Source organism: Chiloscyllium plagiosum, unplaced genomic scaffold (assembly GCF_037043375.1).
Source record: "Chiloscyllium plagiosum isolate Xiang-an unplaced genomic scaffold, Cpla_swu_hap1 HiC_scaffold_5, whole genome shotgun sequence".
NCBI classification, from domain to species: Eukaryota; Metazoa; Chordata; class Chondrichthyes; order Orectolobiformes; family Hemiscylliidae; genus Chiloscyllium; species Chiloscyllium plagiosum.
In genome coordinates, this window is record NW_028270143.1 from 13,684,204 (window position 1) to 13,703,853 (window position 19,650).

Sequence of the window (19,650 nt, forward strand, 5' to 3'; positions counted from 1 at the left end):
TGAAGAAAGATCTCAACATCAGAATTGGGAAGCAAAGACGATATTCTCCTCATCTGTTTGTTTGTTTTGTAAGGGAAGAGTTTGAAAAGGGATTAGAGTTTCAGTTTGTAGTATTATATGCCAATAGTTTATATCTGTTTATCTGTAATAACTAACAATTCTTGTTTTGTAAAATAAACCTGGTTTGTGCTTTCTATCAATCTTGGTCTGTAAGCCAGGTAAATTGGGGCACTATGCCAAAAAAAAAGTGAATATTGGTATAAATCTCAGATTAGCAGGGCTCAATTTACAAAGCTCTGCTCCAATGTTTCATAAAAGCTCTGAGCAATTGAAGTTTTGTTTCTGAATGCTAATGAAATGTTTTATCACAATTTGCGTGCACTATATGGCTTTTGTTGTTTGGATGCAGCACATATCCAGTGCTCTGGAGTCATCAGGCACTTGCTCAGTGAATAGCCTACCTCACACAGTGACCACTCTGTGGTATGCCATAGTCACACAAATGCCACACAATGAAGGAATCATGACTGTTGCACCATTCATTGCCTACTTGTGTATCGAGCTACATGTTAAGGGAGTGGAATCCCTTTCAGTTCTAACACAAATCAGAACAGACATGCAGAATCCACAAAAAGGTAAAAGCAGTCTATGGCCCACTGTGCAAAGAGGAAGCTTGCTTTCTCCACCTGCTGGTGTCTGTCAAGAGAAAATGAAGTGGAGTTAATGCTCCTTCAGTAAACAAACTGAATGGCAAAATATGAGCTGTTGAAAATTTATAAAAACCCCTGCCTGGAGGATTCAGACAGAAAACTGCAGTGGTACAATCATGTTTATGGTGACTGGTCATTGCAGTGAGTAAACATTATTGCAAGCATGCCCTCACTGAAGTGCAGATATTTGACTCATTATTTCTTGCTAAGGTTCACTTAGGAGCGATATGGCCTACTGTTGTGAGCAATATACTCTCTCCTCCCTCTTTCAACAACTTGACTGTTTCCCAAGGAATCGGTTTGTTCTCCAAGTCATGCTACATTCTGAAGGGAACGTCCATGAGGGAACCCAATTCTGTGAGCAACTAATTTGTACAGAAGCCTTGAAGTCAGCAAAATTCAACATCTGCCACACGATGTTTACTGGAAGCTGAAGTTAGCAAGAAAAAAAGCCCAAACATCTGTAGAATTGTAATAACTGTCTGAAAAATTAATCAGCAGCTTACATTTTTAAAAAGTTGTTGGGTCACTTTAAAATCAGGCTGGCGGGGCAGCGTAAGGCTTCCAGCTGCTGGTAGTGAAGTTAAAAAACGGTATTGAGAATTGAGTTCAACAACAGCACAGCTGGCACCAATTCACCATCCGCTCCAGTTGTCAGGATCAGCCAGTTCTGAATACTTTAACTGTAAGTGCATCACGGCTTCTAGTGCAATTTACCACGAGTGTTCAACATGCCCTGTGCATTGTTTTTGTGGTCTTAGTGCATACGTAGCACCTGAAAAACAAATTTCAATGCTTTAATTTCTCATGCATATGTTTTCAATACATATTTTAACAAATCTGTTTCATCAGATCCTCTCCTCCACTTTTGATAATGTTGTCCTTATTAATATTCTCTCATCATAGTTGACAGATTCATCACCTGCACACCTTTATTTTCAAGAGACAGAGTCTTGGGCATTTATGATAAATGCTTGTTTACCCATCTGCCACCAGATCTGTTAGAGCACATAAAGTACTATTGGATCTGGTCTTCTTTGCTAAAATTTCTCGACATTCAATATTTATGCTGAAGTGCAAGAACATCCTTTAGGTCTTCTTCTGAACTAAAATAAAATTGGAAACTCTGGTCCCTTACCTTCTCAACTCTGCCAATAAGCATGAGAAGCTTCTGGACATCTTTTTCATAAACATTGAGGCCAGACATTAGTTCATTCTGTTTCCTTCTTTTTCCCTCGCCCACCAAGGCAAGCCCTCCATTAATATTGGTCACAGTCCTATCTCTGAACTTATATCTTTCTCCACATTTTAGCCCATCATCAGTCAGGTGCTGTCTGAACACATCCTCTCCCTGATGCTACCCGTTGATTCCACAACTTATTATTCACTGTGATGGTGTTGTTGATGATGTTAAATGTCTCTTCTATCTTGTTTCATTTTATGATGACAAAGGCGTCATCTACGTAGCTGACCCAGATTTTTGGTTTGATGGTCGGTAGGGCTGTTTGTTCTAGTCTTTGCATTACCGCTTCTGCTATGAATCCTGATAACAGAGATCCCATGAGTGTGCCGTTAGTTTGTTTGTAGACTATGTTGCTGAAGGTGAAATGGGTAGTGAGGCTCAGGTCCACTAGCTTCATGATGTTTTCGTTGGTAATGTGATAGATGGTGGTTGGGGTGTGTATGATGGTCTCTTCTTCTTTATCATCACAAAACAGAAACAAGATAGAAGAGACATTTAACATCATCAACAACACCCTCACAGGCATAAAGTTCACCAAGGAGGAAGAAACCGACAACAAACTTGCATTCCTGGACGTCACAGTCGAAAGAAAGGACAACGGAGAACTACAAACCTGCGTATACAGAAAACCGACAAACACTGACCAAATACATAACTACACCAGCAACCATCCCAACACACACACACACAAACAAAGCTGTATCAGAACACTATTCCAACAAGCCACCACACACTGCAGCACAGACGAACTTCGGAAAACAGAGGAGAATCACCTATGCAACGTATTCAAGAAGAACGAATTCTCAAAAAATACAGTCCACAGATTCCTCAAGAACAAACCATGACAAGCAGATCAAACATAGCCAGCAACCCTAGCCACTTTACCATACGTCAAAGTAGTTTCAGAAATGACAGCCAGATTACTAAGACCCCTCGGAATCCTAGAAGCACACAAACCCACCAACACACTCAAACAAAAACTAACAAACTTAAAAGACCCAGTTCAACCCATAGACAAAACCAACGTCATCTACAAAATTCCATGCAAGGACTGCCAAAAACACTATGTAGGACAAAAAGGAAGAAAGTTAACCACCAGGATACACGAACACCAGCTAGCCACAAAAAGACACGACCCTCTCTCCTTCGTAGCCCTACACACAGATGAAAAAAAAACACCATTTCGACTGGGACAACACATCTATGCTGGGACAGGCTAAGCAAAGACATGCCAGAGAATTCCTAGAGGCCTGGCACTCCAACCACAACGCCATAAACAAACACATAGATCTAGATGCCATCTATCAACCCCTCAGAAAACGAACAGGAAATGACATCACCACAAACCCCAGGAACCCCATCCAGGACAAACATATAAATAAAATGCAGGAGACAACAGCTTCGCTTCACTTGGAGGTCGCCACTGATGTTACCTAGCCAGGTAATGAAACGTCTGGATATCAAGCCTACAGCTCAGCGAGCAAACCGACACCCTAAAGAAATTAAGTCGATAGCAAGAAGCAATATAAGGTCAGAAGGGATAGAATTTGTGTGGGTAGAGTTAAGGTACTGCAAAGGAAAAGAGACCCTGTTGAGAGTCAGGATGTGGGGATGATGATAAACCAGGAGATAGAAAAGGTATGTAAGAAAGGCACTAATACAATAATCATGGGGGACTTCAATATACAGGTGGACTGGGAAAAATCAAGTTGGTAGCAGATCGCAAGAGGAAGGAGGTTAGGCAGCATCCGAGGAGCCAGTCTTTGATAAGATTTGAGTCTATTATTAAGGATGACATTGCAGTGTACATGGCAGTTCATGATATAATGGGGCTTAGTCAGTACAACTTCATCAAGGAGGTCATGGCTAACAAATCTTTTTGAATTCTTTGAGGTAAGGTGCAATTTTGATAAATGAGAGCCAATGGATCTGATCTATTTAGATTTCCAGAAGGCCTTTGACAAAATTCCACATAGGAAACTGTTGAATAAGAGCCCATGGAGTTAGGGGTAAGGTACTGACATACATAGATGATTGGCTGCCTGGCAGAGGCAGAGAGTATGAATAAAGGGATCTGTTTCAGGATGGCAGCCATTGACTAGTGGAGGTCCACAGGGGTCTATATTAAGACCACAACTATTCACGTTATACATTAGCGATCTGGATAAATGAACTGGGGACATTGTTGCTACATTTGCAGATGACACAAAGGTAGGTGGAGGGGCATGTTATGTGGAGGAAGTGGGGAGACTGCAGAAGGATTTAGACAAGCTAAGAGATTGGAATTCTCTTAAGGTTAACATGCATGTTCAGTTCACCATGAGGAAGGCAGATTGAATTTTGGCATTTATTTGGAAAGGGACAGAATAAAACAGCAGAGATGCACTGCTGAGACTGTATAAGGCTCTGGTCAGATCACCTTTGCGTCCAAGAGGTGCTGATATTGAAGAGGTTTCAGAGAAAGTTCACAAACAACAATCCCAGGAATGAAGGCCTTGTCATACGAGGAACTGTTGAGGACTCTGGGTTTGCTCACGATGGAGATTAGGAGGATGACAGGGAATCTCTTTAAACTTTACAGACTACTGACAGGCCTGAATAGAGTGGATGCCTTGAAGATGTTTTCATTGGTAGGAGAGACTGAGACCCAAGGCCACAGCCTCAGGGTGAAGCCACAACCCTTTAGGATTGAGATAAGGTAGAACCTCTTCAGCCAGATGCTGGTTAATCTGTGGAACTCATTGCCACAGAAAGCTGTGGAGTCCAATTCATTGGGTCTATTTAAGTCAAAGATAGTTAGGTTCTTGATTAGTAATGGGATGAAAGAAGAGGGGAGAAGACAGGAGCATTAGGCTGAGAAGTATATCAGCAATGATCAAATGGCAGGGCAGACTTGATGAGCTGAATGTCCAATTTTGCTCTTATACGATGTTGCCTTATGGCTTCCTAAATCCATACCCCCCCTTCCCCAAAATTGGACAATTCTCTTTGATTGAATTCTTCACTTCTGTCACTTTACTCACCCCTACTACCCACCCCAATACAAAATGGCCCTCACAAATTGCATTCAATGTGACTCTAATTATGAAAAACAGCCTTTTTAAAAAAAAACTTATTGTGACTAAGCTACAGACTTGACACAATTAACATCATAAACCTCCAATGACTCTCCTCCATCACCAAGAGGTGGACTGTGCTGGGTTCTATCCTTATCTGGTGAAACATAACCCTAGAAAATCACATTTGTTTTCTCTTCTCTTGCTGATATCTCTAGAGTCCATTAGAGATTCACCCTCAGGCGTACATTTTATTACTTATTGTTATGCTTCTCTTCACTGATATCATTCAAAAATACATCAGGTTCCACATATTGTTGCCAACTGACAGCTTTATCTCACCTGGATTTGATTTATTATGCTACTTTGAGAATCAACCATGGATTATCAGAAACTTCCACTTAACTTCAGGAAGACAAAATATAGTGTATTTGGTCTCCATTTTTAAAAATCTACATTCAATTATTCCATCATTGGCCATCAGGTTTTCAAGTGCATTGACTCTAATCCTGGAAATCTCTCCCAATAAATCTGTGTGTCTCTTCAAGCTTTTCCCTAAAATCTGATGTATGAAAGGCTGCTACTTAAGTTAAAGGTGCACAACATTATGGGTAATGTATTAGTATGGATAGAGAATTGATTAACTAAGAAAACAAACAGTATGGAGAAGTGGGTGCTTTTCTGGTTGGCGGTGGCTAGTGGTATGTCTCAGGCACCAGTATTCAGTCTGCAATTGTTGGCAATTTACATAGAGTTGAGGATCAAAGTTCACAGATGACATGAAGAAGAACAGTAGAGCAAAGTGTGCAGAGGGCACTGAAAGTCTGCAATAAGTTGAGTGAGCAAGAGTCGAGAAGATGGAGTATAATGTTGGTTAAAATTAGGTCATCCATTTTGATAGGAATAACAGCAAAATGGACCATCGCTTCAATGGTGAAAAATTGCAGCATGCTGCTGTGCAGAGGGACCTGGGTATCCTTGTGCATGAATCATAAAAAATTGGTTTGCAGGTGCAACAGGTCATTAAGGCGGCAAATGGAATCTTGTCCTTGTTTGCTAGAGAGATGGAGGTTATGCTGCAGCTGTTTAGGGTGCTGGTGGGGCGACAACTGGAGTGCTGTGTACAATTTTGATCTCCTTACTTGAGAAAGGATGTACTGGCACTGGAGGGAGTGCAATGAAAGATCACAAGGTTGATTCCAGAGTTGAGAAGGTTGCCTTATGAGGGCAGTTTGAATAGACTGGGACTATACTCACTGGAGTTTTAAGAATGAGGGAGAATCTTATAGAAAACACACAAAATTATAAAGGGAATAGATTAGAAGACGGGAGGTTGTTTCCACTGTCTGGCGAAATTAGAACAAGGGGGCACAGCCTCAAAATAAGGGACTGCAGGCTCAGGACTGAGTTGAGGAGGAACTACTTCCCCCAAAGGCTTGTGAATCTGTGGAATTCCCTGCCCAGTGAAGCACTTAAAGCTACATCATTGAATGTTTTTAAGGCAAAGATAGATTGATTTTTGAACAGTAAAGGATTTAATGGTTACGGAGAGCAGGCAGGCAAGTGGTGGTGAGTCTATAAAAGATCAGCCATGATCTTGTTGAATGGCAGAGCAGGCTTGCAGGGCCAATGGCCCACTTCTGCTCCAATTTCTAATGTTCTTATATTCTTAACTGCTCGAGTGTTTGTTCATCTTGTCAGATTGTTACTGATACCATTTACAAAATACCTTGGGACGGCTTTCTACATTACAGGTGCTATACATGCAACTGTTGCTAACATACAAAGAAAACACACAAAATAAACAAAAAAAGTTACAAGATTATTCTGTTTGCAAATATTTTCCCATATGCTACAGATTGATGCATCTTCAGCAAATGTATTTCTAAAATATATTTACAGTAATAGAATCAGAGTTATACAGCACAGAAACAGACCCCTTGGTCCAACTCGTCTATGCTGACCAGATATCCTAAATTATTCTAGTCCCATTTGCCAGCACTTGGCTAATATCCCTCCAAACCCTTCCTATTCATATACCTATCCAGATGCCTTTTAAATGTTGTGATTGTACTAGCCTCCACCATTTCCTCTGGTAGGTCATTCCATACATGCACCGCCCTCTGTGTGAAAAGGTTGCTCCTTAAGTCCCTTTTAAATCTTTCCCCTCTCACCCTAAACCTATGCCCTCTAGTCTTGGACTCCCCCACCATGGGGAAAAGACCTTGACTATTTACCCTAACTATGCTCATGATTTTATCAACCTCTATAAGGTCACCCCTCAGCCTCTGACACTCTTAAGAAAATAACCCCAGAATATTCAGCCTCTCCCTATTGCTCAAACCCTCCAACCCTGTCAACATCCTTGTAAATCTTTTCTGAACCCTTTCCAGTTTCACATCCTTCCTACAGCAAGGAGCCCAGAATTGCACGCAGTGTTCCAAAAGTGGCCTAACCAATGTCGTGTACAGCTGCAATATGACTTCCCAACTCAATGCTCTGACCAATAAAGGGAAGCATACCAAACGCCTTCTTCACTATCCTATCTACCTCTGACTCCACTTTCAAGGAACCATGAACGTGCATGCCAAGGTCTCTTTGTTCAGTCACACTCCCCCAGACCTCACCATTCAGTGTATAAATCCTGCCCTGATTTGCCTTTCCAAAATGCAGCACCTCACATTTATCTAAATTAAACTCCATCTGCCATTCCTTGGCCCAGTGGCCCATCTGATCAAGATCCCATTTACTCTGAGGTAACCTTCTTCGTTATGACTACACTATCCAATTTTGGCGTCATGTGCAAACTTACTAATCATACCTCCTATGTTCACATCCAAATCATTTAAATACATGGCAAAGAGAAGTGGATCCAGCACCAATCCTTGTGGTACACCACTAGCACAGGCCTGTAGTCTGAAGAGCAACCCTCCACCACCACCATCCCCAGTCTTCTATCTTTGAGCAAGTTCTGTATCCAAATAATTATTTCTCCCTCTATTCCATGTGATCCAAGCGTGCTAATTTACCATGGGGAATCTTGTTGAATACTTTACTGAAGTCCATACGTCAGATGCGCTCCCCACTCCATTAACATTTGCCAGCTGGTTTGTAAATGAATGTTCCTTGTTTTAGGAAAACATGCTAATTTTCACAAATAAAAATACATCTAAAGTGAATCGAATATTTCTGATTTCTATAGTATATTTAACTAACTGAAAAGGTTGTTTTTTTTGTAAAACTAGGAGATTTATAGGCTGTAAATCTTTTCATTCTTCTGTATTTTTGATTGTGGGTTGAAATGGGTAAAGGATTGTGGAAGTAATTTCTGCACGCATTAAAAGCAAGTTACTAACATTTATTGTTAATGGATATCCCAACATACTCCAGATTCCCAAATTTCTCTGAATTTCCATGGACCTCATTTTTCACTTTTTTTTAAAAAAGGAATTAATTGAATCTTTTAAAGAATTGGTGCAAAATGAATTCTCTCTCATTACTATTAAAATCTATCATAATTTTGTCCTTAATTGAGAACACATGAGAGGATGATTCTTCAGTGAAGCACCGAGGGAAATGCTGTTTTGTCAATCAACATAACTAAAAGAACATTACTCTAGTCAATTAAAACATTCCTGTTTATAGGACTACATAAATTGCCTGTTGCGTTTTGTTGACCGAAAAAAAGGGTATTGGATTCTTCTCTGGTTGTGAAAGGCATTCTCTTAGATCCAAAAGTTCATTCATTATTTAAAAGCTATTTATGGTAAATATGGATTTGAGTGACTTTTTTTTTCTAAACTATACTTCTAAATAGAGATCACCAGTATGTTTTCTGATGGGAACCAGCATTATTGGTGGGCAATATGGTAGTAGAGTGAAACACTTCGGCCCTGCTTGTTTTTTTGTTTTTTCTCTTCCTTTTTCTCTCCCCTTACGTCCAGAGCAAATCCTGGAGCAACAGCAGGTGTGGATGAGAGCCCTGGAGGAGCTTGCGGGCTGTGAGCGCCAGAACAGCACGAAGAGAGCCCGTCCTGGATGGAGACCCATGTGGGGAAGCCAGTCTTGGAACTTATCTTGGAGTAACTGAGTGACAGTATGAAGCTTACAGCAGAGCGGGGATGGTTGTTGGATTTGGGTCTAGCACAGATTAGGGGTCTTATTTATAAAAGATGAGAGGAGAATGTTTTAAAGACATGAGGTTCCATTTTATTTTGTTTGTACAGAGTTGTTTGTATGCGGAATGAACGTGCTGAGGAACTGATGGATGTGGGTACAATTATAACATTTAAAATACATTTGGATAAGTACATAAATAGGCAAGGTTTGTCGGGATACGGGCCAAGCATAGGCAGGTGGGACAAGTTTAGTTTGGCATTATGGTCGGCATGGACTGGTTGGACAGACGGGTCTGTTTCTGTGCTGTATAACTCTATGACTATGACTAGCAGCAGTGTGTATCATCTACAAGATGAACCACAAAAATTCACGAAGGCTGCTTAGACAGCACTTTCCAAACCTACAACCACTACCATTTAGGAGGACATGGTTGCAAAATACATGAGAAGACCACCACCTGCAACATCTACCAAAAGTAATTCACCAATGGACTTAGAAATAAATCATTAAATCTTCTGCACCAGTAACAAGAGGATTTGAGTTAAACATTTTTAACAAACTATATAGTTAACAGGGTCTTATGGATATGGAGCACTAAAAGACAAACTTATAAACAGAACGTGTAAGCATTTAGGGATGAAATGCATGACTGAAGAAAATCAAAAGAGGAGAGCAGACTTAAGCAAGTGATTCAATGGACACGTCAAGTTCAGGCACAGGACTAGACAATCACCAAGGCTCCTTTCAAATCAGCCAGATGGGTAGGCCCAGAGATGGCCTCATTATCCATCATTGTCTGCATTAGAATGCTCAAGGTTTGGTTCAAGGCACTTCACAACTGAGAATGCACAGCCTGAGTGATCCTATTGTTTTCAAAGTGGAAGAGTAAGAAACTTCAAAACATTCTGCATACTTATAATTCCTCCATTAGCACATAAATGGCAAAATCACACGAAAAGGAAGATTCCTGAAAAGGGCAACTATTTGGGAAAAAGGTGCAATAAACAAATTACTAAGTTTAAAAAAGCAAACCAACATTCCCAGATGAAGTCAAAGACAGTCAGCAGAGGTTTTGGACAACCACCTTACAAGTGCAAGGATCTAATACATAATTTAAATTAAATGTTGGGGTGGCTGCTCCAATATTGGTTGACAACTTGATGTTAAAATCAGTGGATGTTCAACCTGCAAGTATCAAATTGCAAGGTCCGGGGAGAGACATTTTAGTTGCACAGTCAGCACACCATTACACCTACTCAAAGGGTGAGAGTTCAATGACATTCTTAACATATTGATGAAAGTGAACTCATCAGTACTAAGCAGAAACCTGTGCATTTCACTCGGTCTGAGGGGATACAGTACTACAACAGTAAAATGGAAGAAATCTTCACCAAGCATCGCAAATAGTATTCAATGGCTTAAAAGAATACCATATTGCTCTGTCAAGATGCTAATCTCAGTGTGCTCCAAAGTACCTGACCATCATGAAGAAAAGTGAAGGCAGTTAGACAGCATGTTAAAAAGCACAAAACTGACAAGTGTTCTGGATTGCTAAGTTCTCAAACATTATTGTAGGTCTTATGTTTGCAAGATACTGTGAAAGGACCCTTTGGAGTCTTCTCCCTCACTGCATCCTTTTCACATCAGGCTTCCCTCAAACCAAGAGCTACCTCACCTCCACCCTCTCCAAAGCCTCCCCCATACCATGCCACTTATATATACTTGGCCCAGAGATCTGGAACGTAAACCATTGCTTTCTAATGATGCTTTTCTACCCATTGTATTCCTGGCATTGCATGAAGGGCTTCCAGCTCTGCATGAAATGTGTCATTTTATAAAATTACTGTTATGTCCCTCAATAATCTTTAATCCACCTCTTGCACTTATTTTTGTTGATGGGATGTCACCAGTATGCATTCTTGTGTCACTTACCATCTAGTTTGTCCTTTGAATAAGCTACCTCATGTGGAGCTCTGGCTGTTTGATAGTGGGGAGAAGCTAGAGGGTACCCAGAAGCATGTTGCAATTAGAGTAACTTACCATCAAGGAACTACTTTTCTTCCAGTTAATGTACTCATGATGAGAACCCATGTCCTCTATTTCTTACCATATCACAAAGTATGCTGTCACCTAGTTCCTCTACTAGATCGTCATTCCAATATGTACTCAAGATAAATGAGCTGAGATTTATTTGTGATAATTTTCATCTGTTTTACATGGGCGGTCATGTTAACTCTTTTCGCCTATGTTAACTCGCTTTGCTGAACTTGCAAAAATTGTGTTAAGCAAACACAACCCAGGCACTCCTGCTAAAAGAGATACCTCCTCCACATCCTGTCCTACACAATGGAAGACAATACTTCTAATATTTTCTGGCCCTGCACATCTATGCAGATCCTGCACTGGTCACTTTTTTTTGGCCCCAGTTTGTACTCTACTTACTATAGCTCTATCAGCACTTCCATCATTTTTAATGGAACACCGCATTAGTTTTAAAGTGCTTAGCTTACCACCATTCAGGCCCATCTTGCATCCTTGAAATATTATTGTGGAGATCCTCACCTTTTTGAAACTATCACTCTGCATCAGATACTATGTCTCAAGTTTTGTTCAGTTACATAAATGTTGTATCCGCGTTTTGTGAATTCAGAGCCATCGGGCCACTTCTGGTAATTTTATTTCTAGCAGCTTTCCATATTACCCACTGTACTACAAACTTTCTTTAATATTAGCAGTTTTGTGTAGTGTTCCTACTTAATAATACTTTATTTTACTTAAATAGTCCTGACTGATCTACAGTCAGTTCAATAATTTAGTCTATAATTTACTATGATCTCCATTTTCCAACTCATTGATCCCCATCCCCAAAGCACTCAGATCATTTGACGGAGCTCTTGATTGTTTCATCAACTTACTATATCCTTACATAGTCTGGAATCAGTTTCTGCAGAGGTTACGAAGAAAGATCAATAGCCTGAAAAAAAAAATCTCTCCTCCCCTTTTATAAGGCACCATCTGATCTGGCATTTTGATTTTTGATATATCAACGGTTTAAATGATTCACTTGTTTATTGGATCTTGTGCACAAACAGCTGCAAGTTTCGCCTGTAAGTTTTGCAGCACATTAAAGCAATGCATGGAATGCAAAGCACCATAACATGATGCCAGATGAGTATATTTTTCCCCAAATAGTTCCGAGGGACACGTTAGCTCCCACGTTTAGAAACAGAGTCTCCAGGTGAACCAGAGCTGACAATTTGTACAATAATTTCACTCAAACAGTAACTTCCGACCACTGAAAGGGAGAACTCCACCTCCATTCTTTCTAGGGAGCAGCTTGCTCAAGAAGTCAGAAGTAGCAAGAACTGCATTTAAAGGTAGTCATAGAAGAGTCCATATCAACTAACAAACTGAAATTTGAGCTTTGAAGGACTAAATCTGGTTTAGTAATTACTACACCTCTGTCCCGAGAAGGTTTTCAGAAGTACAAATGAAAATCTAGAAACATATGAAATAGTAATGAGTCAAGGATTATTTCACTATATGCAGGGTAGAGATCTTTGTAGTGGTGGTTTTACATTTCCTAATGGCCAGGAAAGGTTGAAGTTCAGTTTGCTTTCTCCAAGTCACAAATGTTCTGCCAAGCAAATTGCAAGTAACATCAGTTCTGAAGAAAGGTTATCAGACTCAATGTTAACTGATGCCTGTCCACAGATGCTGCCAGAACAGATGAGCTTTTCCAGCAATTTGTTTTTGCTTATGAACAATTTGGATAATACAGGTGCCAAAGCATGCATCATATTTGGCACTTCTACAAACCTGGTGATTATGTTCTGAACAGGAATGCAGGTATATGGAATTAGCCACCGTTTATATTTTACTGAAAGTTATTAGTACAAATGTCCAAAAAAAAAAGTGCCAATTATGCACTGAAGGTGATCAAGACATAGGCTATTCAAAACAAAAGTGTGTTTAAAGGTGTATGACTTACAGAAACTACACACTGAACAATGATGCAGTCAAAGGTAGATTAATTTTAAAATAAGTCAAAAGCAGGCCAAAAGCTAGGAAGGCTATGGCCAAAATGAAGGATAGGTTGAAATTATTGTTGGATTTGGAAATGAAAATATTAAATTTGAATTTTATATGTTTGCAGAGCATGAAGGAAGACTAAGATAGTATGTGTTTGCACTTAGTATGAAGAAAGTTTTGTAGCAATGGAAGTCAGTGGTACTGAAGGAGGAATAGCAAAAAGAACATGAATATCTGTGTAGTTCCACCTTAGCAGTAGTAGTTCCTAGTAAGAACAAATTATCCTGTAAAAACAAATAATCAAAAAACTACCATTGGTCGAAGACAAGGAAATAAAGGTGGAGCACCAAAAACTTGCAGCTAAGCTCATACCTGTTGTACAAGACACATTTATATATGTATAATCAAATACAATTGTTTCAGTAAGTTTATTAAAAATAATCAAAGAATAGAAAACTATACATAAAAAAATGTTCAATTTTTACTTGCCCCAGTAGAGTCCTAAACACGATTCTTTTTGTACGTATAAAACGTACAACCCCACAGTGGTAGTCAGGCCAAATCATTGTTCACCATGACAGAACTTGAACATGATACAGATGGTTATCCAGCACCACAAAATACACAGCACTTTCAGATATTAATTGCATAAACCAAATTGCTACAAAGTAATGTGTTTCTACCTTTGCTGAAGCTTAAATAACTAGATGTTATGCACCAATAGAAAACCTTTCAGCACAAATTTACCTTCATCATTTAAAGCTTTGGTTTGAGCTGTAGTGTTTGCTGGGATTGCCAGTACGACTTAACTGTTACCTTGTACAGTAATTTCATAAAAATAATTCTTCCCCACCTCATCTGAAATCGGTAGATTTTAATTACAAAAGCCTGTCCAAAAATAAAATCAGAATTTATGACTTAGTGTGTTAAAATGATTCTTGGCAAAATTCAGAAGATTGTGTGAATGAACAAGAGTAGCAATGCCAATGGGGAGCCCAAATTCAACAGAAGGTAGCAAATGGTCCATTTTATATGCACTTCAAAACGTCACTAATCAACGTAGCATAGTGAATATTTTTTCCACTGATGTACGTGAAAAGCTAAAAAAACTCCATATCTCACTTCCATGGTTTATGCATTTAAAGTTCAAGGGTATAATCATTTGAACTTCATGCATTTTGTGGAAAAGCAGTGTCCAAGATACAGTTTTTTCTTTATATAAGAATGAAGTATTATATTTTTGTGCAAGATAAATCATCCTAATTTTGTGGTTGTTTTATTTTAGTGTAGAAACTTGTGTAGAGACACATTCATTTTCTGTCCAGTTATGTCAGTTACAGAGCTAACTGGTATTACTGGAGAATAGGGATAATAATCCACAATACTGAATGCAAATGAGAACTCAAGTGAGACACTGGTACAGTGAAGCTCAATTGCTGAAATCAGAATTCTCTGCTTCAACTAAATGCTCAGTTTCAAGGTAGCAGCAGGGGTAAATGGGATACTGATTGTAGAAGTGTTCCAATGCATGGAATGATAAATTATGCCTAAAGCAGAGAACACAATATCCAAACTTTTGCCCTAAAATTCCTCTCAGGACTGGAATGTTAAGCCATGCAGCCTTACATTATAGCCAAGTTTCTAAAGTTCGAATGAACAGAAATATCTCGTTCAGAATATTTGATGGTGGAATAAATAAAATAAACTAATCACGAGTGTTGCACTGGATTTATAATGCAAATAAACAAAAACAGAAATTGCTGCAGAAACTCTGCATGTCTGGCAGCAACTGCAGAGATAAAACACAACTCTCTGAAGGGTCAGATCACTGGATTCAAAATGTTAACAATTTTCTCTTCACAAATGCTGCTAGATCTACTAGGTTTCTCCAGTAATTACTGTTTGTTTCAGATGTACAGCATTTGCTGTTATTTTAATACAGACACTGATATCAGCACAGATTTCATAGCTGCTCGAGTTTATTTTTGTGTTAGTTATATTGGAAAGTATAAGACCTACTTTAGAACGTTATGGAGTTTCCACTGGATAATAATTTCCATTTTCACAGGGGCAATTTTGTTAAATTTAAAAGTTACTTCTGTAAAGTCCTACAAATTTGACCCATTGCGAAATAATTTTGCAGTTCCCCATTATTTTCATGAAATTACAGTATGTACAAAGACAAAGTGTGGACTTTACTGGAATGCTCGCGAATATAAAGCACACTAGCTAAACAAGTCAATAGCATGCAACAGAAAACTTTAGCAGTGAGCTCTCAATATTACACGTTGATAAAGCAGTAACATTTTACAGATGAAATATTCTTGTATTGTGTTGCTGAAAACGTCTAAACAACTTGAAAATTTTCCAAGTGTTTTCCTACAAATTCCTGAATGTCATGGCAACATTATCTCAAAACAAAACCACCTCCATGAGTGGACATCATCCACTTTAGTGTTTAGTTGGGTTAACACCCATTCTCGAGATATTGTCACGTTTAAATTTCAACCTAATTCAGGCAATACAGAAGGCATGACAAATCTCCTAGGACAACTGTGGTACATTCGTTAAAACGTAGGGCTTAGGCAGGCTGTAATTTTTCTCTCTTCCAAAAAGGTAACAAAAAACAGTGGTTGTCATGAAAAAATCTTGCATAGTCTAACTGTATGCATCAGTAATTTCCATTAAGTGCCAGCAACATAGATGATTAAAACTCTTTGCTGTCCACTGCAATACTGCATCAAAACACTTCCTACAAATGCATACAGCAGATGAAGTACTTTTTCTTTTTTGCTCCTAATAGAACATACGCATACTGGTATACAGATTCCTTAATAGAATCAACATAATTCCTTCCACCACATTCTGTTAGCTGGGAACATCATTCATAAATGCCATCTGGACCCCAACATCAACAGGTTACATTGTTATGACTAGTGTGAACTTAAACACGGAACAAAGTTCTCCCAGTTCACACAAATTTTGTTTTGTTTGAGTATGCCTCTTCAGTGTTGCAAGGCTTGCGTTCCTGGCTCTTATTCAAATCAGAAGTTAAAGATTCAAGGTGACGATATAAACAGACCCTGAGAAAACGCAGCCTAAAACACAAATAATGAACAAGCAGAAGAAAAGATGGTTCCAGTTGCGCTAAATTCCCTTAAAACTTCTGGTTAGTATTGAGTATTATACAGTGAATCAAGGAGCCAGAACTACTCAACAAAATCCCTTATGGTGTTAGCACACTCAGCTTAAATATCAAACCTGCCAAACTAAGAATCCTCTATAAACTTAGATAATGCAACCTGGGAAAGGATTTGTAAACTTCAAAATGTTTCCCTCTTCCACTTAAATATAACTTAAACATGTGATAATAACATCATATGAAAATTAAATAAAAACTTTTGAAAAACAGTTATTGCACAAATAATACAATATGTACAGAGTAAAAAGTTCTGATATATGTATGAAACAATGAGTAAGAAGCGGCAAAAATAATTGCCATGAAAATGTCCATCTAGGTCAGCCACAAGAACGAATCTTGGATTAAAGTATCCCTAAATTTGCCTCTGCTTGTGAAGAATTGCAGGAAGTGCCCATCATCTGCAGAATGTTGTGGTGAAAGCTCAAGCTCTTGCGGGTCTATCACCAGAGCCGTTCCAGCAGTGATTTGAAAACTATGGGAAGCAAAACCTCCATATTCAATAAGGCTTCACAAATACTTAGCACAAGATGATATGTTCTGTAAAATGGAGTCCAACTGCATATCGGACACATGCAAACAGCCAGTTGTAGATATTATCTATACCCACTAACTGCAGTTAAATGCTGGTCTTTATTTCCAGTCTGATGCCAAGATCATTCCGTTTTTATGCGAAGACTGAGGATGATATTTAATGGTTTCACACACCTTATCGACTTAAACTAACAGTTATTGGGTCCCGTGTCTGTTTTCTTCTTTTTGTGTTGCGATTATATTGGTTATGCCCCCTGTGAATGACTGGCTGCTTCATGCCACCCACTGAATTGTGATTGGAGCCTTGATTATGGAGTCCCTTCACCGAATATTTGGGGCCACTGTGCTGCTGTTAAAGACAGACATTAAAATCAGAAATTTTTGTTCAGTAACCAAATCCAAATAACAACACTCATTTCATTAAAAATTACATTGTAAAAACAGTCTCCAACTTTGACCCTTAGTCTGTACAAAGGCTTGGCTGCTACTGCCTTAGCAGTGAATTTTATTTTTAGGGGTGGGAGGGAGATAGCAGTTATTAGTATTGATAGGAAGATGGGCGAGGGAAAAATAATCAAGCATTGTTATCACTTATTATCATTTGTGACTCCTGTTAGAAAGAGAGAATGGATATTCAGGAAACACAACGCCTAGCTGTAACATTCCACTTGTGAAATACCTAGCAAGCACCAAATTTCTAATTCATGTATGATCAAGACCAAACATTGGAGATTGTGGTGCATAATCTCCTATGTACCTAGACTGAGCTACATTAATAGATAAGAGTATAAATCAAAGCAAGTTGTGCTTTGGCTGGACAAAGCATTGATCTAAATGAAGGATATTAGGATGGGTATAAGGGTCGCTGAACATGACAACTTTGGATATCAAAAACTGATTATAAATGCTGATTTAGGGAGACAACCAAAATTCATATAATATTTGAAGCCTCAGGTGAAATATCCCCTCTGCATATCCCAAATTGGAAACCCAAGAAAATGAACCATCAAAAGGCAACAAATAAAGGCGAACAAAATTTCTCTCTGGTCCAACAGTAGTCTAATCTGTAAATAAAAAATTACTGGCTGGCTCAGGGTGTGATTGTAACACAGCAGAGTTGCAAATGCCAAAAAAGATCAGCACTAAAGTTTCAATTATTTATTTTAGAAAAACTGTTAAAAAATTACTAACTCCCTTTCTACCATTAGCTGCATGTTACAACTCAACTCCCAGAAACAATGTTTAATCTCAAAATAGATAAAACAAATTTGCTATTATACATTTGATTCTAATATCATTGAAGTGCTGAGAAAGTATTACAGTCAGATTCTATCCTCATGTCGATTTCATACAATACTTGCGAGCAGGAGTCTAGTAATCAGGAACAAGAACACTGGAAAGTATCTTTCTTTTGCACCAGGTACTGAATGCAATGATACACTGTAAAACTATCCAAAATTTAATAATGCAGACTAGGAATCAAATCTGAGACTTAGTGATATGTACAATATAATTAAACTGTTGTCAAAGTTACAGGGGGAGAGCAGCGCACAAATATTTTTCATATACACTTGAAATTCTTCGATTTTATAGAAGGCATAATGGCAAAGAGTATTTCAGACAAGTGCATTAAATTTCCAAACAAAAACACGATTTTAGAGAGAAGAGGTTTATAACCAAGAGAGCAGCAAATGAAACGATTATAAGTCATTTTAATCATATTCAAAGCATACTGAGTAGAGATGGCAACTCCTTTGAAATTGTTCCGTTGTATTTGACAACATGTAGGCCAAGCATGCCCAAATTCCAGCAGTGTGGAAATTCAGGCTAAGCCATGCTACTCCAATTTGAGGTTCAAGTAGTTAATTTGGATTCCTTGTCTGATTTTGTTCCAGTTTGGATTTTGTGGGCCATTTTCCATGAAAAGAACTGCTTTTTCTTTAATAAATGGTGCCTCATTTGTGGTTAAATCAGAAGTCCAAATATAAATATTGCTGGCATTATTAACTTGAGGCATATATAAATTAATAGATATGAAGGCTATGTGGTCCAATGCTCCGTGGTATACACAATTTTGTGGCAGATGGCACTAAATTTGGACTTCCTCTTTTAGGTGAAACAAAATACTTCAGTTATTTGTTTTCTTTTAAGGTTTCCCTGTATTGGACTCTTGTCTCCAGCCAATAAGGGAAAAATATTTGATCTTAAGTTTGTGTTGGATGTATGTTAACCTCCCCATACAAAACACTCCCTGGATACGGAGTTAAGAAATTTACTCTGTGGAGAAAGCAACTGGTCTCCATTCAACGCTTCTAAAATATATTACCAGACTTCAAACCTACCTTGTTGACAATACTGGTACACCCACCCTTAAAACATTTCCTAATTATGTTGCATAATATTAGTGTCCGACGTTGAAATGATTCTATGTGTCATACAATTTAAACTTCAGATATTTTCGAATCATGCATTCCAAAAGTTAAGTTCAATTCATCAGTAGCACTGCAAAGTTCAATTTTTGTTCCGACTCCATTAGTTCCTACCTTGTGATGTATATATAGACTTGGCAGAAGGCTAGGGGATGCAGTAGGGGGAATAGGGTATACAGCAGTGACAGGATTCAGTGGTGCTCCTTCAATACAAACCTGCCTGGAAGGAAGTGCAGGGTGTGTAGAAACACCAATACTGGCTGGTGAGACACCAATCCTAGCCTGTGTTGGAAGGTTGAAAAATAGACAAAATTAACAAATTAACAAT

The 19,650-nt window shown here is 38.6% G+C and overlaps 1 protein-coding gene across 6 annotated transcripts in view; it reads right to left on the reverse strand.

Annotated features, from left to right (window-relative positions):
• Positions 1-1,389: 1,389 nt before the first annotated feature.
• The window catches only part of tent4a (terminal nucleotidyltransferase 4A), a 103,070-nt gene continuing 84,809 nt past the window's right edge, over positions 1,390-19,650 (reverse strand). For 2 of the 6 annotated variants that reach the window (XM_087987013.1, XM_087987015.1), the window contains 2 exons: positions 19,539-19,604; positions 13,534-17,242 (listed from right to left, as the gene is read on the reverse strand). In XM_087987013.1, coding sequence (XP_087843139.1) covers positions 17,069-17,242; positions 19,539-19,604 — 240 coding nt within the window. In that variant the 3' untranslated portion in view covers positions 13,534-17,068. Of the gene's footprint in view, positions 1,486-13,533; positions 17,243-19,436; positions 19,605-19,650 lie in introns of those variants that run through there. The other 4 variants (XM_087987010.1, XM_087987014.1, XM_087987011.1 and 1 more) reach the window with 3 other exon arrangements.